Below are 18,342 nucleotides of genomic sequence, written 5' to 3'. Positions count from 1 at the left end.
CCGGTAACTGCTAGAATCCACTTCAAGACACTGGTACTTGCATACCATGCTGTGAATGGATCTGGCCCTTCGTACATCCAGGACATGGTTAAACCGTACACCCCAGCACGTGCACTTCGCTTTGCATCAGCCAAACGACTCGCTGCACCCTCACTACGAGGGGGACCCAAGTTCCCATCAGCAAAAACACTGCTATTGCTATCCTGGCTCCAAAATGGTGGAATGAGCTCCCCATTGACATCAGGACGGCAGATAGCTTGCACACCTTCCGGCGCAGACTGAAAACTCATCTCTTTCGACTCCACTTCGAGCGTTAGAACTATTAACGAAGCACTTTTATACTAATAAAGGACTGGCTTACCTAAAGCCAGTTGAGTAGCACTTGAAATGTTTGGCTCTATGAAACCTGATGTACTTATATGATTCTGTTTTCTTCAAGGTTGTATCTTGTTGGTCGAACGCACTTATTGTAAGTCACTTTGGATAAAAGCGTCAGCTAAATGCAATGTAATGTAAATGTGTTCCTGTGTGTGTCTCACCAGCGTTCGGCCAGCGGCACTTTGAGCAGAGGCATGGCCAGTCGCAGCTGCTGCTCCCTCACAGTGTACGTCAGGACCTGTCTGTCAGAGTAGTGTCTGTAGGGCTGGTTGCCCAGCTCAAACAGCTCCCAGATGGTCACACCCAGAGACCTGAGACACAGGATAACATAGATTTTGTGATTATTAAATATAAAATAGCGATTAGATCAAGTATTGGTCATACCCCCTGTGTAATCTAGTCTTAATCTAGACCAAAACATATCAAAAAAGGGATACCTTGCTTCATCACAGTCAGAACTTTATTATTTCACAGATCGTTATCTTAAACTTTTCTCTACTTGACTGCTTTATCTTTCATTTTTTACAAAATGCACAATAACTAACAGTATTATTTCAGATAAAATAGGCCTAAGGAATGTCCAAATCTCTCTGAAAAATGAACAGAAAAACAATCAATATTTCCTAACAGAGTTTTGTAAGCACTGACATATAAATTAGATATTGTGTGTGTGTGTGTGTGTGTGTGTGTGTGTGTGTGTGTGTGTGTGTGTGTGTGTGTGTGTGTGTGTGTGTGTGTGTGTGTGTGTGTGTGTGTGTGTGTGTGTGTGTGTGTGGCCTACCACATGTTGCTCTGTTGGGTCTGGTCGGCCACCAGCAGGTTTCCATGGACCTCGTCCACCAGCTCTGGAGCGATCCAACGCAGCGGAACATACATCTGATCTGATGTGACCAAGTAATCATCCTGATAGGAACAAACACGTTGTGTTTATTTATTTAGAATTTAGTTTTATTCAATCATATCAGCTGCACAGTCAAAATAAGCAACAACAACTAAACTAAAGCGTTTTATGGTTACTTTTCATCATTTTTGTTGCTTTGTTTTCAATTTCAATATTGTAATCAAAACATGTGAAAATAATCTCTGTAACATGTACAATATCTAGGAACTCACTTTGGTGGACTGAATGCTAGATCCTTTGTAGATTCACTCATGAGGCACTTAGATAGTTATGGCAAGGCAATGTACTGTATACAGACAACAAACTGTACCAGGAATCCTATCTTCCATGTTGTTTCTTTTTTTATTCCAAGTACCCTTAACACGTTATTCCTTGCAAATTTTTAATTATTTGCTTGTAAAATATATATGTGTTTATATTTGACTGTGTGCATGTTTTTCTGATAAACACCTTGTATTTGCTCTGGGACAGGCCGTAATCTCCAACCTTCACGGAGACATCAGCCGTCAACAAGCAGTTCCTCAAAGCCAGGTCACTAGATACAAAGGGGGAAGAGGTTATGCAGCTGTTATAGCTCATTTTAATTAATTCATATACAAATTAAGAGCAGACAATTTGAAAAAGGTAATATTTGAGAAACCGTGCATGCAACACTCTGACTTATTGCAAGATGACATCATTCTTTTTGGAGTTGTTCTATAGTTCAACACTGCTATCTGTACAAAAAGCTGCAGACTGAGAGGAAGCTTGACTTGTGGAGATGAGGTCCACCACCTGCAACAAAATCACTGATGCTGGAGTCTGTGAGGATCACTCAGGCAGCACCAGGATATTGTTCCAGGAAGCAACCAAGGAGCAAATGGCATATTTCCAGAATATCAAAACAGACCCGGGCCTGGGGATGTAATTTTGACGTGTTTTGATATTTAATATGCTCACTACCTGTGCGCGAAGTTGTGTTTGTGCATGTGTAAGAGTGCTGAGGCGATGTCACAGGCCATCCGCTGGAGAAGCAGGGGCTCCGGGGTCATGGCTTCTGCGGTCCTGCAGCTTCGGAGGTAACCCTTCACATCTCCCTGCACACAAAGTAAAACATCTGTATGTTACAAGCTCCCACCACTGGAGGGCAGTGTTGTATTGTACTGTGCTTAATGGGGCCGAGAGTCAACCATCTTTTGTGCAAGAAGGCACATCTGGCTTGGTATTACTATGTGGAATAATGAATAGACATGCACCAACATTGTGTCCTCTGTTGCATGTGTACATTTAAAATGTTTTAACAGACCATTTCAGATTATGGCTGTGCTGAATTAAATGTTTTTTCTTGTTGTTTTTTTACATGATGATGGATTTTTAAGCTGCATTTCAAGTGGTACAAGCAAAGCAGGACATATAAACCTGGGTTGAACTGTCAAATATTTATAGCAACTGTCAAGAATGTTTTTATTGCCTTTTTCGATCCATTTAGGGTGCTGATGAGTTACAAGATCTAATGCAGACTTTAAGATGAATTGGGCTTCATTACAAATATTATAGCTCATATCTTACATTGTACTCTATGTTATTTCAATATGTTATAGCTTCATTTAATAACACTTAGCAGTAAAAGGAACATTCTAGCACTCCTCTCAGATTCAGACCCTGTGACATGTCTTCAGATGTCATCTTAATCAACGCTTAACATGTGTAAGGCCTTGGGATACTCACCAGAGGACAGAACTCCATCACCAGTAGGTAGGGAGTGATCTCTGTGCATTGGGAAATACATGCCAGCAGAGCAGGGTGCTGGAGGGAGCTGAGAGGAGGAGAGAAGGGGAGAGAGGAGGAGAGGAGGAGGAGAGGAAGAGAGGGGGAGAGGAAGAGAGGGCGAGAGGAGGAGGAGAGGGGTAGAGGAAGAGCGTGTGGTCACAGGACACAATGAGGCAGGCAGTGAATTGTTATGTGTGTAGGTTGACTTTGATATTTTTTTTCAGGATGATTTTTTTTTTTTCATTACCATTGTTAATGTTGTTCTTAGGGTGTTAGTGGTTTTTGGATTTGTATTTTATTCTAAATAAAGGTGTCTTGTTAGCATGGATGGGAAATCATTATTATTTATGCACTATATAATAACGCAATAATAAAAAAATCCTATTTCCAAATGACATGTATTAAAATAAAAAAAGTCAAAAATGTCATTCCTTAAGTACAGTTCCAACACCTGAGAATTGACAGTACAGTCAATTTGACTAAGATGACTTTTCCATTGATGACAGACAGATAGAATACAGAAATCCAAACAGAATCAATGGTGAAAAAGGTAAATATGTACCGGAAAGGCTTTGCTTCATCCAGGAAGTGCATCTGGTCCTGCACGCTGCCGCTGGCTTTCAGTTCCTTCACCACCACTTGGGAGGAGTTTAAACCGGTGTTCAACTCCCCCAGCAGAACCTGAAACAGTAAATATAGACATATACACACAGGGACCACAAGTAAACAGACAAACACACACATTTACATACAAACAAACCCATTGAGTATGGAGTGGGAGTGAGCGTTACACAAAGACAGACACAAAGACATGAACGATCATGCAGGAGTTCAGGGACAGGAGACCAAGGACAGACAAATGCAGACAAACACACATACAGATGGACATACCCAATCAAGGTACGCAAGGATGGAGAGGACGCATGTATAGTGATGAGTGAACAGTTTGAGTGGAGAGAAACAGACAAAGAAACAGAGGGGGAGAGAACGAGAAAGAACGACAAGAACATGTTATCTGGTTGTAAAACACCAAACCATATGGTCTAGCCTGCACTGATGGGTTATTATTCATTTGAGTTTTACATGTGTCCTTTTGGGCTAAGTCTGATATCAAAGGCCAGGGTTTGCATCACACACTCTTGTATTAAAGGTAACTCAGAGTGTCGGCCAGGATCACAGCAGAGACTAACAGCCGTGGCATGAGGTTCACTGATCCTTTGATCTACCTGACGGGGAGCTAACAAACCACCGGGCAGGAAGTTATGAAGATTGAGGGTTCAGAGGTGGGCTTACCTTCCCGAACCAGCCATTCCCGATTTCTTTCAGGTAGAGCAGATTGTGGCGGCTGAGATCTGTGGATTTCAGGAGGTGGACTGCAGGGAAGAAGAGAGGAGAAAGGTGTTACAGGGATGGAAAACTGCATTTCAATGATGTTATTGTGGTGTTTACACAGCTAATCACATTATGCTGCATTACAGCTTGTTCACATACTGTGGTAAAGTGGTTTGGATGTGTTAAATGGGTTTATCCCACCATTCAATGCAGTGATTTCCATATGACTTATATATGATGACCATAATGATAACAAATCTATTAGCCGGAGTTACATTAGTGTAATGTTGTATAAGTTGCATTATCAAACACACCATTAGTAATGCAGGATAGATTCCCTCTGATGGATTACACTATCAAGCTCAAGCTATTAGCAAAGTGAATCGATTTGTATATCTCTAGAGGATGGATGGAAACCAAAGGATGCTTGAGACAAAAGAAAACAATGTATAGAACATATATAACTGTATAGACCTCAATTAAAAATAGTCTCCAACAATGTCAAGTCAAATGAAGTAAATGGTCCAGTAAGGTACTCAAATAAGATAGTATGTGGGAAAAAAGTATACTATGATTAAATATATATATATAGTATGTAGAATTAATCTGAAAAAACATAATGTCGAAAATATGCAAAAAAACGGCTTAAGTTGAAAATATCTCAATATATTATATTGATCTATTATATATTATTTTTCAACATACTTTGACTTCTATTTCAACATACTATGTGTCTTCTTTTGCATATTTTCGTCATACTATACTATCTCTTTGTTTATTTTTTCGACATACTATACTTTGTATACTGGTCATAATATACTTGCATATTTATGACAGACATTGTTATGTGGTTTTTTAAATGTTTTAAAAAAAGAAAAGTCATTGTATGGTATGTCAAAAATATTAAAACAAGTCGAAGTACAGTCATTTAAAGTGTGAAAAAAGTGGTAGTATAGTACGTTTTAGTTTGTAAGGATGTAGAAAACATGTTATATTATAGCATGTTGCACATATTGAGAAAACTGTCATAGGATAGAGGTATGTTGAACATATCAATAAAATGTATTATTTAGTATGTTGAAAAAATGTAATAGTATGTCCAAATATATGAAAATAAATATAGTATAATAAGAAACAATTAATTGATATGTCATACTATACTAAGTCAAACTATTTGAAAACAATTAACAGTAGAGTATGTCTTAAACTATGTCAAACAACTAGAGTATAGTATGTTGAGAAAAGTCATAGTGTAGTATGTTTAAAAATCATATTCCTGCTAATTGTGTTAAACGTGTACTTTTGAATTGTATTTGATGAACTTGTTCTTGCCTTGTTATTTAATATTGTTTTATTTGTTGTCTTTATCTGTACTGTCACTGTCCTCTAACAATGTGCATTCCCCCTGGGACGAATAAAGGAATTCTGATTCCGATCGGAGAGTCTAGTAGGTTGAAAATATCATACCACAGTAATTGTATAAAAAAGCATATTATGGTATATCGTCATCATAATACAGCAATGTCATATATGACAAAGAAGATTATTGAAAAATATGAAATAAAGTAATACTTTAGTTAATAAACTAAATATCTTAAATGTTTTAACATCAAATCAAATCAAGTTTTATTTATATAGCACATTTATAAACGATTTTTGGTGGAGCCAAAGTGCTGTACATATAATAAAATTAGCCTACAGTAGAGACACTTTACAGCAAATACAACAGCACAGATTGTTCAGAATATCAGTATGAGAAAAAACGACACCCTCTGTCCTTAGACCCTCTGTCCTTAGACCCTCTGTCCTTAGACCCTCTGTCCTTAGACCAACATACTACGTAAAAGATTCATACTATAGTAGTATAGTCGAAAAACAGACTACAATCATACTATGATGCTACATACTATTATTATCAGAAAAAAAGCCATACTATATTATCTGAAAAATCTTAAACCACAATAAAATATGTTGATACAACTCATAGTATGGTATGTCAAAAAAATAGAAAATTGTCATAGTATATTACATCATATAGTATTTTGAAAAAATACTTATTATAGGATGTTGAAAATAGTCATTGTCGTATGATGTCGTATGTATGTCGAACATACATACAAAAAGTCATAGTATAAGTATATCCAAAGTTTGTAAACATGTCACTGTAGAGCATGTCCCAAAATATGCAAAACACGATACACTATGTATGTTGAAAATATGAAAAAAGGCATAGTAAAGCAGATTAAAAATATTCGGAAAAATAGTATTGTATGATGGAGAAATATGAAGTCAGAGTATAGAATGTGAAAAATATTGAAAAAAGCTCCAAGTAAAGTACGTTGAAAAGACAAAAGCTTCCTGTTGGTTGGAATTCATGCTATCCTTGTTTCTTAACTTTAACACTATTAAACTTTAAGTGATAATACACATATAATTAAACATTTTTGAAACAACACAGAACATTCTGAGATAATTCTGAGAATAACCTCAAAAAGCACATTGGCTTAACAGAAAAAGGATGACTTACATCTAGCTAGATAGAATCTGGCAGAGTGTATTTACTTAAGTACTTTATCCAGTCCAGTTTTGAAAAAAACGGCATTATATAGAGTCTAATAGTATGTTGAAAATATGCAGAAAAAGACAGTGTAGTAAGTTAAAAAAAAACAACGTAATATAGTATAAACATTTTTTTGTCGCACTATTTTTTGAGTACGCCTCTATCTACTTCCCTGCTTGACACAATAATGTACTTTTTAATACACTACACACATATTGTCGGCTACTTAACGAGGGGTTTAATTTAAATGAATAAATATATTGCATTTTTATGGAGGTGAATCATAAACCTCAGTAATACAGACCAAAAAATAACACATAACATTGAAAGAACGCACCATATCCAGGATCTTTGGTGGACACCATAGATATTCCATTGTCTGTGAAATCGATGGTCATTAACCCTCTCTAACATGGATCATCCAAACATGCCAGTGGATGTTGCTGGTCCATGAGTAAACAAAGTGTATTCTGTATTCAGGCCCTGTTCTGTCTGACTGTTCTCCAAACCCCTGATGCGTCTCTCAGCATCCCCAGATGACCGGAGTCCTTCCTGCCTGCTGAACACGCCTGCCTGTCCGTCTCAGCTCAGTGAAATGAAACGGCTCTTCCCCCCTCACCATCCATCCCCTTTCTTTCTCTCCGTGTCTCCCACGATGACACTTAGAGTCTGGGCGTAGAGGCGGACAAACTGATCTTTGTGGAGCTGTCGTCGCCTTGCAGACTGCAGCACAGTCCAGTCCCTGTGTGTAGCCATATTGGACACCCCTGTCTTTCTCGCTGGACTGGTCATTCCTTACACCCACTCACCCTCTCTCCAGCGCTAAGCAGAATAACAACCATTGTTTGGATGCTTGGGGAAGCATGGCACCAGTTAGGACCAGTTAGTAGGCACACACTGGGGCTATTATCCACATGCTCTATGACAGAGGAATGAACTGAGTCTTGGCGACAACAACGTCAAGCAATGGATCCCAACCTCTCCCAGTTCCATTGGTATCAGCCAATCAAATGGTCGATATGAGTGGCTATCAGCCTCATTGATGTGGATCAGAATTTGCCTGCTACACCTTTGGGTTTATGAACTAACCACATGGTTGATCACTGAAGGAATATAATTAAAGAATCAAAGAATATAACCCCAAAACAAACACGAATACTTTTGTATATTGTAAATTCTACGCTCTTTCCTGAAGAATACGTTTTGTATGAGTTCTAACCACTCCTTTGCAACATTTATATTAATTTCAGTTTTACATGTAACAACTTTTAGTTTTTTAGGTTTCACTTCCACTCACAACCATGCCATCTAGTTACCCTCAAATAATAATAATACTGATGGAACAATGATGAGACTTATCCTGGAGGACGATATTATAATATTGGTTGTGTTTTGTCCATTGCTTAGCAGTTTTTTATTTGGTTTTGGAATAAAAAAGTAAGTGAGTTATGAAACAAGTGATTCATAGTTACAATAATACATTTGTTTTCATGAACTACACTTTCAACACGAATAAAGAATTATATATGTATCCCATGTCTGTCTTAACCTGGTAAGTTCTCATATGCCTTTACAGCCATTACACCAACTCAATTTCCACCTGACAGCTCTGTATGGTCTTTCTAAGCTGTTTGTTGCATCTCTCTCTGTAGAATGCACCTAGCTTAATCGCTATAGTAGACAGGAAGTCTTTAGTGAAATGCCAATGGCTAAATCACTAAGAGTCAAATGGAATTCCCATTATACTCTCCAGTCCAGTGCATCCTATACTCTGCTGAGCTGTCCTTAAACAAATATACACTGATGATGTTTGCCCATTTAGTTGTGTAACTCAATTGGTAATGGCAGCATGTGGAGGATTTAAATGTTGATGTACTGTATGTATAATGAATGCAGACATGAGAGGAGTAGGATGTGTTGAATACATGTATGTCCTCTGACTGGAAGAACATTTCAATGTGTGAGTGTGTGCGTCAGATTCATCGTTGTGTGTGTGGCTGTTCACATGTCTGAGTGGGTGTGGGCTCCATTACTCAGTGCAGGAACAGCTGCATCAGGGCGGGTCCTGATGGGGACTGGGCCTCGGACTGAGCCAAGCTCTTACATTACTGGTGAGTCAATATAGTTAGAGGCACATACAACATCCTAAGCAACACATATAATAAAAGTATGGAAAGTATAAGAGAGGAAATGTACAAGCTAGCTTCAGTACAGTACAGTATCATAGATTCATTGAGCCATTACATTTCTCTCTAATAAAAAAAACACAAATCTGTTTGCCCTTATGATGTCACTGGGCGAGGCAGTCCTGGAGGAGCAATAATGAATCCCTGACCCCGACCACTATTGTAATACCATATAGTTGCTATTATTCACACGGCATATGTGGAAGGGCCAGTTCAATAAAACCACAGAACATGGTGAGGACATTTTCTTGCACGTTATCAAGCCTTGCAGAATGTTTGGGTTTTGAAATGTCTTAGTCTAATACCTTTCCGATCAATAATTCCTTCTTTATAAAGGAAATTCCATTTTCCTCCCTTCAATTGATATATTTTTGGTTTTCCAAAGAGGATAAAACAAAATCTACAACAAGGATAGGTACTGTTTAGAGAGAAAATATATTCTTTGGGATTTTGGTGAATTTACCTTTATTTTTGTATTATCCAGCTTGTGTTATATAGGTTTTTGTGCATGTTAATGGTCTTAAAAAAGGCAAAAATCCCAAAGTCTCCTGGGAGTTTCTCTCCCACACATCCCCCCCTGCCTGAAACGCCTCATTGGACTGATCGACATAGTGACATCACTACGGAACACTGGAGCTTCTATTGGCTAGCGCTCCAACCTATTGCACGTGATTGAGGGGCAAACATGCTGCGTTCACACCGGACGCGATGCAATGCAGAGATACAGACAGACGCAAATTCGCTCCGACGGCGAGCATGAAGCGGTTGATGCGAATGTCGCGGCGATTGAAGAGGGCCGCGACAACCACTCGAGTTCAATTTTTTCAACTCCAGCGTCAAATTCCCGTGATGTGATCTCGCGGTAGCCAATCAGCGGTGAGGATCTCAGCCTGCCGTCACTGACGTAGAACCACAAAACCAAAACATCAGCCGATAGCTGTTAGCAGTTAGCACTGAGAGCTCACAGCTCCTCATAGTCATATCTATTCAGAAACTAGACAAAAGTTAAACAAGTACAAACCACAGACTGTCTGTGTCATGGCGAATACAGTCGCTGGTTTATTTATGTATGTAGGCCGTTGTTGTGAGTGTGGACGGAGCATAAACGTTAGCTTAGCCTGGTCGATCCGATCTTCATTCAGAAAACAAGCATTTTAAAAGGTTTTTTGCCTGCAGACTTGTCTACAGACTTGTCAAAGCATTAATTCATGGTTTGTACTAACCGGTATCAGTATGTTGTTACTTCGGCATCATTCATAAACGTGTATTATAATTAATTAATAACGGTAAAATATGTTCATTTTGTTGTAGTTGTAGCTCCCGAGCCAGCGCGTCTTGTTTGAATGATGCGAGTAAACACAGCTGACTGCCGCGGTGAAACTCGAGTGATTAGAGCGAAGCGAATATTCGCATTGCGTCCGGTGTGAACGCAGTTTAAGCAGTTGACAAATCACAACAGAGCCGGCCAGCTAACCAATCAGAGCAGACTGGGCTCTGGTTTCAGACAGAGGGTGAAAAGAGGTGCTGCAGCACAGGCAGTATGAGACAAATGAAGAGCATTAAAGCATGGAAACATGTCACAGTAGAGACTCTACATACTATTATGAACCTGACAATGAGCATAATAGGGTCCCTTTAACTAGCGTGGGTACAACCATATGATTAAAAGACAATTAAATTCAACTTGAGATTAGATCTTGACTGAAGTCATGTTGACTGCGTGGGCATGATCCATTAAGACTCACAACACTCCAGTGTCATAAGTTTATCAGGCAGCATCAGCCCATTAACGCACAAAAGGAGCATTGTCACAGAGTAGCAGAACGAGAGAAAGACGGCGACAGAGTGAGGGAGGAAAGCTCTCACTGGGGTTTTGTGCTCGTGCATGCCTGACATTCCAACAAGCAGCAGTGTAGGCTGGCCGCTGGGACTTTATTACGCAAGAGGCAGATGTTTGTGGGAGAGAGAGAAATCCAAAGAGCACAGAGTCCGTTCTGTGGGGACCTGCAGTGAGGGATTGTGGGAATGGTGGAGACCCAGCTGACCGAGAGCAGCGTCAGGGCGGAGCTCACTCCGGGGACACACTTTGACAAACGCCAGATACACGCTCGCTCTCACATTACTCTCATACCCTTGAAATGTACTTGAACATGTAAGAGTCTGGCAGTTTTACAGAGTTATTGCAAGGTTTGCATCAGAGTGAAGACATACATTACAAAGCACTGACACACCGTCAAAATGATATCATGACTGGATATTCTTTGACCATCTAATATTCCCTTTCAACAGGAGGGATAAAGCCTAAATGCTCTAAAATGTAGCTTGGGGATTTTGAAGATTTCATGAGTGAGAAGAAATAGCAGAACAAGTTCTCAAACTCTAAATGATCACTTTAACTGTCCCTTAATAATGATTTCCAACTAATAGCCCCATGCTTTTTTAAATGGGACATATTATGCAAATGTTCAGGTTGATATCTGTATTGTGTGTCTCTACTGTGACATGTCTCCATGCTTTAATGTTCAAACAGCTCTTTATTATTTGTATCATACTGCCTGTGCTGCAGCACCTCTTTTCACCCTCTGTCTGAAACCAGCAAGGTTAGCTGTCCAGCTATGTTGTGATTGGTCCACCATTTAGGGATGTGTCGGACATTTTGTGTCGGACATTTCCACTACTAGAAACTCCCACTACAAGAAAGGGAAAACCTAAAAAGCATAAAAGGGCCTCTTTAATCTGCACCCTTGCAAATAGAAAACTATTGTTATTGTGTGATTTTCTTCTTTCAACAAAACTACAGCCTGATTTTCAAAAAAACGTTTTAATCTCTCATGCTTACGTTAACTTTTCTTTTACTTTGGCTGCACCTTATGAGTTTGTTTGAAGTAGATGGAGCCCTAGATGTTAAAATGAACAGAACCAAAGTGAAGCTCCACCCACCTGATCGAGCAGGCTGCTTTGACAGCGGCAGGGACACCTCGGTGAGCGGCAGGATGTAGACGTCCGGGCTGCCCTGGGAGGCCGACGAGGCCAAGGTGGACATGTCTGCATGGTACTCCTCCCCTTCCCCATTCTTGAATTCCTGGAAACAGATGCACGGAACAGGTTGCTTGCATTAGAATGGCAACTAGTCATTTGAAGGCTCAAAATGTGAGGAGGAAAAATTCACAAACATGACATAATCTGCCTGTAGATCATAGATATGTAATATTTGGCTGCATCAATGTTCATGTAGAAATGAAAAACCCCACCACTGATGGCTGATTGTTTTGGCTTGACCGTTGAAGAAGAGCTGAGATAAACTGATGCAAGCTGTCCTGGCTCGCTGCAGGCTCAGTGGAGCACCATAACATAAACAAAGCCCCAAAGATTATTTGTGCTAAGATTACATGTTTCTCAATCCCCCACGCCGCAATTAAGCCTGATGGATTAAATATTAAATATAACAATTAAATATCAACAGAATAAGAATATTCACAATTGTATGTATTTGATGGCACTTCTTAAAGCTTTACCCTGATCCAACTTTAACCTTCAAAGGCCAAAAGCTGCACCAAGAGAAGATTTATGAATAGGTCTTAACAACTCTGATCGGCAAATTAGGGTTTTTACAAGAGACTGTGATAGTCTCATCACACTGATAACTTTGAATAAAGATTTTTAAATGTATAAAGGGTAATGAGTCACTTTGGAAGAAACTAAGTTACATAAAAAAACACAAAGAAACGTTCCTAATAAAATTGAACGTGTCAAAAAAGGTAACATAAATAAGAGAATTTCTTTTGTATGAGAAAAGATTGTTCAAACATTTAAATGCATCCATTTTTCTCTCTCTCTTGCTCATTTTCCTTACCAAACCTTTTTTTTCTACCTTTTAATGGATCAACATCATTGGGTGGAGCAACTTTCCCCAGATGAAAAACTGCTCTGTAATCACGTAATTACTTTTGGAGTGATGATATGGAGAAGATGAATAATGAGAACAAAAAATAAATATATAAATGCCAGAACATTCTGTTGTTCTTTGTCAGAGTGTTAGTGTGAAGGGTTCATTCTGTCTTAGGAACGCAGGGACACATCACAGGATGCAGCAGAGGAGGGGGGGGGGGGATTTGGCTGCATCCACCGACCGGATGTTAGAATAAAAGTCTCTTAGTTAGAAGCTGGAAAGCAGTGGGGTCCCAACACTGGAAATATGTGACCTGCTGCAGCCCTCTGCAACACACAAACACACACACACACACACACACCTCAATCTCTCACTTCATCCTGTCCCCCAAGAACGCGAGCACATACACAGTACACACATGTGCAAGCTGCAACCCCCCTCCGCCTCAGATCCAAATCTTCACACGGTCCTGCTCGCCCTCCAATTCAACATGTGGTTTTACTCACATCGACACACACACACACACACACACACACACACACACACACACACACACACACACACACACACACACACACACACACACACACACACACACACACACACACACACACACACACACACACACACACACACACTATAGATAATGATTCATTAGTAGATTAACTCAAGTAAGAAAGTAAATAGACATAGAAAAGGTTCATTACAATTTGAGGCAAAATACTCATTTGGGAAGCTGAAAGAGGAGAAGTTTGGCACTTTTGTTTGATAAAACTGAACTTCATTACATTTCATTGTTAATTTAAAAACTGCAAATACTTTGCAAACTAATAATTGTAATGTACAGTATCGTATGTTGATATATGTGTAGTAATAGGTTAGTCTATAACAGAGTATTTCAACTTATTCTGTATATTTTAAATTGGGAATTCTGTATTCAATAGATAGTCTATGTATACAATTCGTTTTTATTTAGTATTATTTTAAACCATGTGCAATGCCTCGTGAACATGCTGCTGCAATAAAACAAAAACAAATAATCATTAATTTATACATTTTCTTTCACAATTCAATAAAAAAAGAAAACAAATGAACAGATATGAGATAATGATAGGCAAAACAAATCACTTTCTCACATCTTTACAGATCAACATTTGATTAGGTCCTATTTGATGTCCCTGATGCATGAGGCTTAGTTTTTCTGTGACCCCCAGTTATCTTACCTTTCCTCAGAGTCCACAGGGTGGGATGGCAACACCCTCAGCTTAGTTTTCAGCATGTCTGTCTCTGTCTTTCTCTCTCACACAACCATAAAACACACACACACACACACACAGGGTTCCTATTTGTGTGAAGGGAGCAGGGCAGCAGGAGGGTGGTGGTGCCAGGGAGAGCGGCTGCAGAAAGAGGCATCATCTCTGCAGAGAGAGTCTCATTGTTGAGTCCAGGAGAGGAGGAAGAGGAGGAAGAGAGCTGACCACTGACTGTCCCCGGGACTGATAGGGATGGAGGGATGGAGAAAAGGAGGAGCAGGGGGGGAGGAAGGAGGAGGAGGAGCGCTATCTCCCAGCTCACAGGCCAGAGCGGATGGGGTTGTCTCTTGAGGGAGAGGAGGAGAGAAATTGAGCCCCCACAAAAATGTGAGGGAGAAAAAAATACAAGTGGGAGGATGGGGGGAGGAGGAGTGGGGGGGTTCACATACTATACATGTGACATCACTCCCCCTCTCTTCCTCTCTCTTTCTCTCTCTCCTAAAAGCCAAACAACATCTGCAGGGCAGTCCCCTTCCCCAGAAAAATGGACAACACACACACACACACATTTTTTGGATAACACTTATGCGGATCATCCTCAATCTGCTTTAATTCATGACCTCTGAACCTGACCTCCACCTTCATAATTATATGCCTTAACCTGAAAAGTTATGGAGCTTTACATTCATTAGGCTTGTTTAACTGTTTAACAAATCAGAATGCGCATAGAATGAGTAATCCTAAATTGATCACTAAATAACCACTACAAATGATCCTTAGAAAACTAATAGTTGTCCCAAATATTGAACTAATTCCGCTTATTTTTTGTTGAAGGTCAGATCCAGGTTTTCTTAAGGTATTTTAACACATTATCTTGCCCTTTGTACGGTGGCCGAAAGTGGCAAACGGCCTTAAACACTTACATTAGAACAAAGGCGCTGCACTTGCAAAAAACGATGCAAGTTTGAAAACACAAATGTGCCAAAAATAAATGCAAATGAAGAAACATATTCACTGACTGACTTGACAACTCATGCGCAGTATTTACTGTATAAACAAAACACTACAAATAACTACATAAAGGGGACACTAAAAAGTGACGCACACAGCTGGGACTGGAGTGCTTGTTGATGTTCGGGATTATAAAGTTGGCCAACTGTCACTCGCAGAGTTAGCCTGTTTTTAAATGTTTTATCAGTATATTTGAATTAATAATAATAATAATAATAATCCTTATATTTATTATAGCGCTTTATCAAAGACTCTCAAAGTGCTTTACAAATACACATTACACATACAGATCATACATGTAATGGTCATCTACTGTGGACAATACCCAGGGCCGCCCCTGGCCAACTTGGGGCCCCAAGCGACATTGTGAGATGAGGCCCCCCCCTGCTACCGACAGGAGTGAAACACATTTTTTTGGAAACAAAGTAGGCTACTTTGCAAATATAATTCCTGTTTATTATTAGTATCAACACAGTTACTTTTGTATACAGTGAGGTAAATGCTAAATGTGCATGTACGTCTGTATTTCCTGCCAAATACTAGCCTCAAAAAGATTAAAATATAATGAATGCAAATAAACTACTTCTACTAATAATAATAATCATAATCATAATCAATTCAATAATATAAATACTATATTATTTTATTATAATATAGTTGTCATATAGTCAAGACAAAACATGCTTATGACATGCTCAAAAACTGATATTTCTTAAATCTGTATTCAAATGTAGTTCCCTCTGTGTCAGCAATGTATCAACAACTACACACACATTTCTATCAGTATTTCTCTGTGTTGTGGTTGACATGATGACTGTTAGGAGTTAAGGGGAGAGGCTGAGCATCACCAGAAATGTGCAAATTGACATACAAATGAATAAAAGGGGGAAAAATGCTCCATGTTTTTTAAGCTGTAAACTTTAACTGTTATGTAAGCCAACTAGACAGACAGTGTATCACTCTTCCTCCAGTACATTAGCAGATAAAAGGCATAACATACTTGAATGTTAAATAAAGAATGCTGGAAATAACTGCATCTCCATTAGCCTATATGCTATGCTGAGACTGCCTTCTTCATGTCGTGAATTGCAGCTGATGTTTTAATATGGCAATTGGCAATTTGACTTTCGCAAGTTGTACATTTGACTCATACAATAATTTCACCGACATCTCTTCACCTGCACTAGTGGCCGTATCAAAGCCGTGATTGGTCAGATGTCGATTCATTGCAACGGTGTCGGGTTACAGACGTGCTCCCCTTCTCACCTCTCACTCTCGCGGGGGGTGTGCGGAGAACTGAGCGGAGAACTGCGCACAGCAGCTGAGGCCCTCTGGGCGGGGCCCCCTGCGCAAGGCGGGGCCCCATGCAGCCTGCGTGATTGGCCTGTAGGGAGGGGCGGCCCTGACAATACCCACAGGAGCAAATTCGGGTGAAGTGTCTGACTCTTGCCCAAGGACACAGCGGCCTGACGCAGTGGGGCGGGAGCCCGTTTCGAACAGGAGTTCCCCAACGCCCCCTTGATCTGATGATCAAACGCACAGACCACTGCGCCACCCGTCCCAATTGACTAGGTTAGCTGCGTGAGCTAGCTAGCTAACAGCAGATCTGCAATAATATCGGAAGGAGCCATGTGATCACATTGTTAAAATAAGCCAATACAACTTAGATTTAAGGGTAGTTTCCAGTGACAGTTGAAAGTTGAGTTTATTCTAATGTAAGTGTTTTGGGCCGTTGTAACATGATTTGGCCATCGTAGTTTTGGGAGTTTCATTCTCCTTAAACCATACTGAAAACTTCCAACTACAATAGTTATTTCTTTAAAGGATTACTTTGACATTTGAAAAGTGCAGTTATCTGCTCTTTTGCAGGGGTTAGAAAGAAGACAGGTATTCTTAAATGTTGAGCTATTCCTTAAAATGTAAAAATAATTTGCAAATAAGATTTTCATTTGAACATATTTTTTAAAGGTCAGAATATTCAATCATAGAAATCAGAAAAGGCTTTCAATGCAAACTTTTTACTGCAAACTTTTAAAACTAAAACAAAGTCAAAACCCAGAAAGTAGCCCGTTTCAACTGAAAGGATTTCTGGAGGATGTTTTCTCATCTCTCCTTCAGTAAAACACAGAGAATCTTTTCACTCTCGTCTCCTCTTGAAGTTTTTTCTCTTCCTGCTCTGGGAGAGGCTGTGTCTGATTCCAGATGGGGCCTTGAGGCCGGATGCACTGTGGCCTCATGGGTATGCCCTTCCTCACGCCCTCTCACCCTCTCTCTCCCCCTCCCTCCAAACCCTGGCCCCTTCCCCGGACACACCCCAACAGGTCCGCACTGGGTGGTCCAACGTGCCAAAGACACAAACCAGGCATCATTCACGTTATACAAACTGTATTGCCCCTTTCACACCAGCGCTTTTTCAGCTCCGGCTCGGAGCTGGAGCCTGAAAAGCGCCGGTTTTTCCTGTTCACACCGCAGCGGCGACGGCTCTTAGCTCCGGAATCCGGTTCACTTCCAGCTCCAAAAAAGTGTCGGTCTAGAGGCAAGAGCTTCGGAGCTAAGAGGTGGCGTCGCTTACGTCTCTCTTACGTCAAGACGTGCAGGAAACTAAACCCACCTCCCCTGAACATGGGTCGACTGTCATGCCTGCCTACAAGCAGTAGTGCTTATAAACACACTTTATAAAGTCAGGCAACACTAACCAGGCTTCGTGTGATTTTGTTTATTTGTACCTTACTTTGACCATCCGTTCATTGTTATTGATCATTGTGGAGAGAGGCAGACGTTTTGTTTTGTATTATAGCAGCTATCGGATGGAATCAATACATGGGCTGCACAGGTTGTCGTGTCCGACTATCACAAGTAGAATCATAATAAAAATACGCCGGTAAAATGTGCCTGTAGAAAACGGTTTATGCCACAATAGGATAGCAATAGCAAGTAGTCAGTTTGGCTTCGGTTGCTATGCTAACATCACCCATTTTATACCAGAGAAACTTTCATAACAGCGTTGTGATGCCAAACAGCGTCAATTCAGACTGACACACATTCACTTAGGCTAAGGGGAACTGGGGATATGTATCAGCTGT

The 18,342-nt window shown here is 40.1% G+C and overlaps 1 protein-coding gene and 1 long non-coding RNA gene across 2 annotated transcripts in view; one reads left to right on the top strand and one right to left on the bottom strand.

Annotated features, from left to right (window-relative positions):
* aatkb (apoptosis-associated tyrosine kinase b) overlaps positions 1-18,342 on the bottom strand; it is an 81,452-nt gene that overhangs the window by 7,999 nt on the left and 55,111 nt on the right. Inside the window, exons 4-11 of the mRNA XM_034227509.1 lie at positions 12,047-12,188; positions 4,322-4,401; positions 3,591-3,709; positions 2,987-3,074; positions 2,222-2,355; positions 1,730-1,814; positions 1,160-1,281; positions 540-689 (exon numbers count right to left, since the gene is read on the bottom strand). Coding sequence (XP_034083400.1) covers positions 540-689; positions 1,160-1,281; positions 1,730-1,814; positions 2,222-2,355; positions 2,987-3,074; positions 3,591-3,709; positions 4,322-4,401; positions 12,047-12,188 — 920 coding nt within the window. The remainder of the gene's footprint in view (positions 1-539; positions 690-1,159; positions 1,282-1,729; positions 1,815-2,221; positions 2,356-2,986; positions 3,075-3,590; positions 3,710-4,321; positions 4,402-12,046; positions 12,189-18,342) is intronic.
* Positions 1,156-3,353, top strand: LOC117553529. The gene is made up of 2 exons (XR_004570154.1): positions 1,156-1,272; positions 1,751-3,353. It is a non-coding gene; the product is annotated as an uncharacterized LOC117553529 (long non-coding RNA).

The sequence above is a fragment of the Gymnodraco acuticeps genome, unplaced genomic scaffold, assembly GCF_902827175.1.
Source record: "Gymnodraco acuticeps unplaced genomic scaffold, fGymAcu1.1, whole genome shotgun sequence".
NCBI classification, from domain to species: domain Eukaryota; kingdom Metazoa; phylum Chordata; class Actinopteri; order Perciformes; family Bathydraconidae; genus Gymnodraco; species Gymnodraco acuticeps.
Note: the sequence above shows the minus strand (reverse complement) of the source record. Positions and strands in the feature narration are given on the sequence as shown.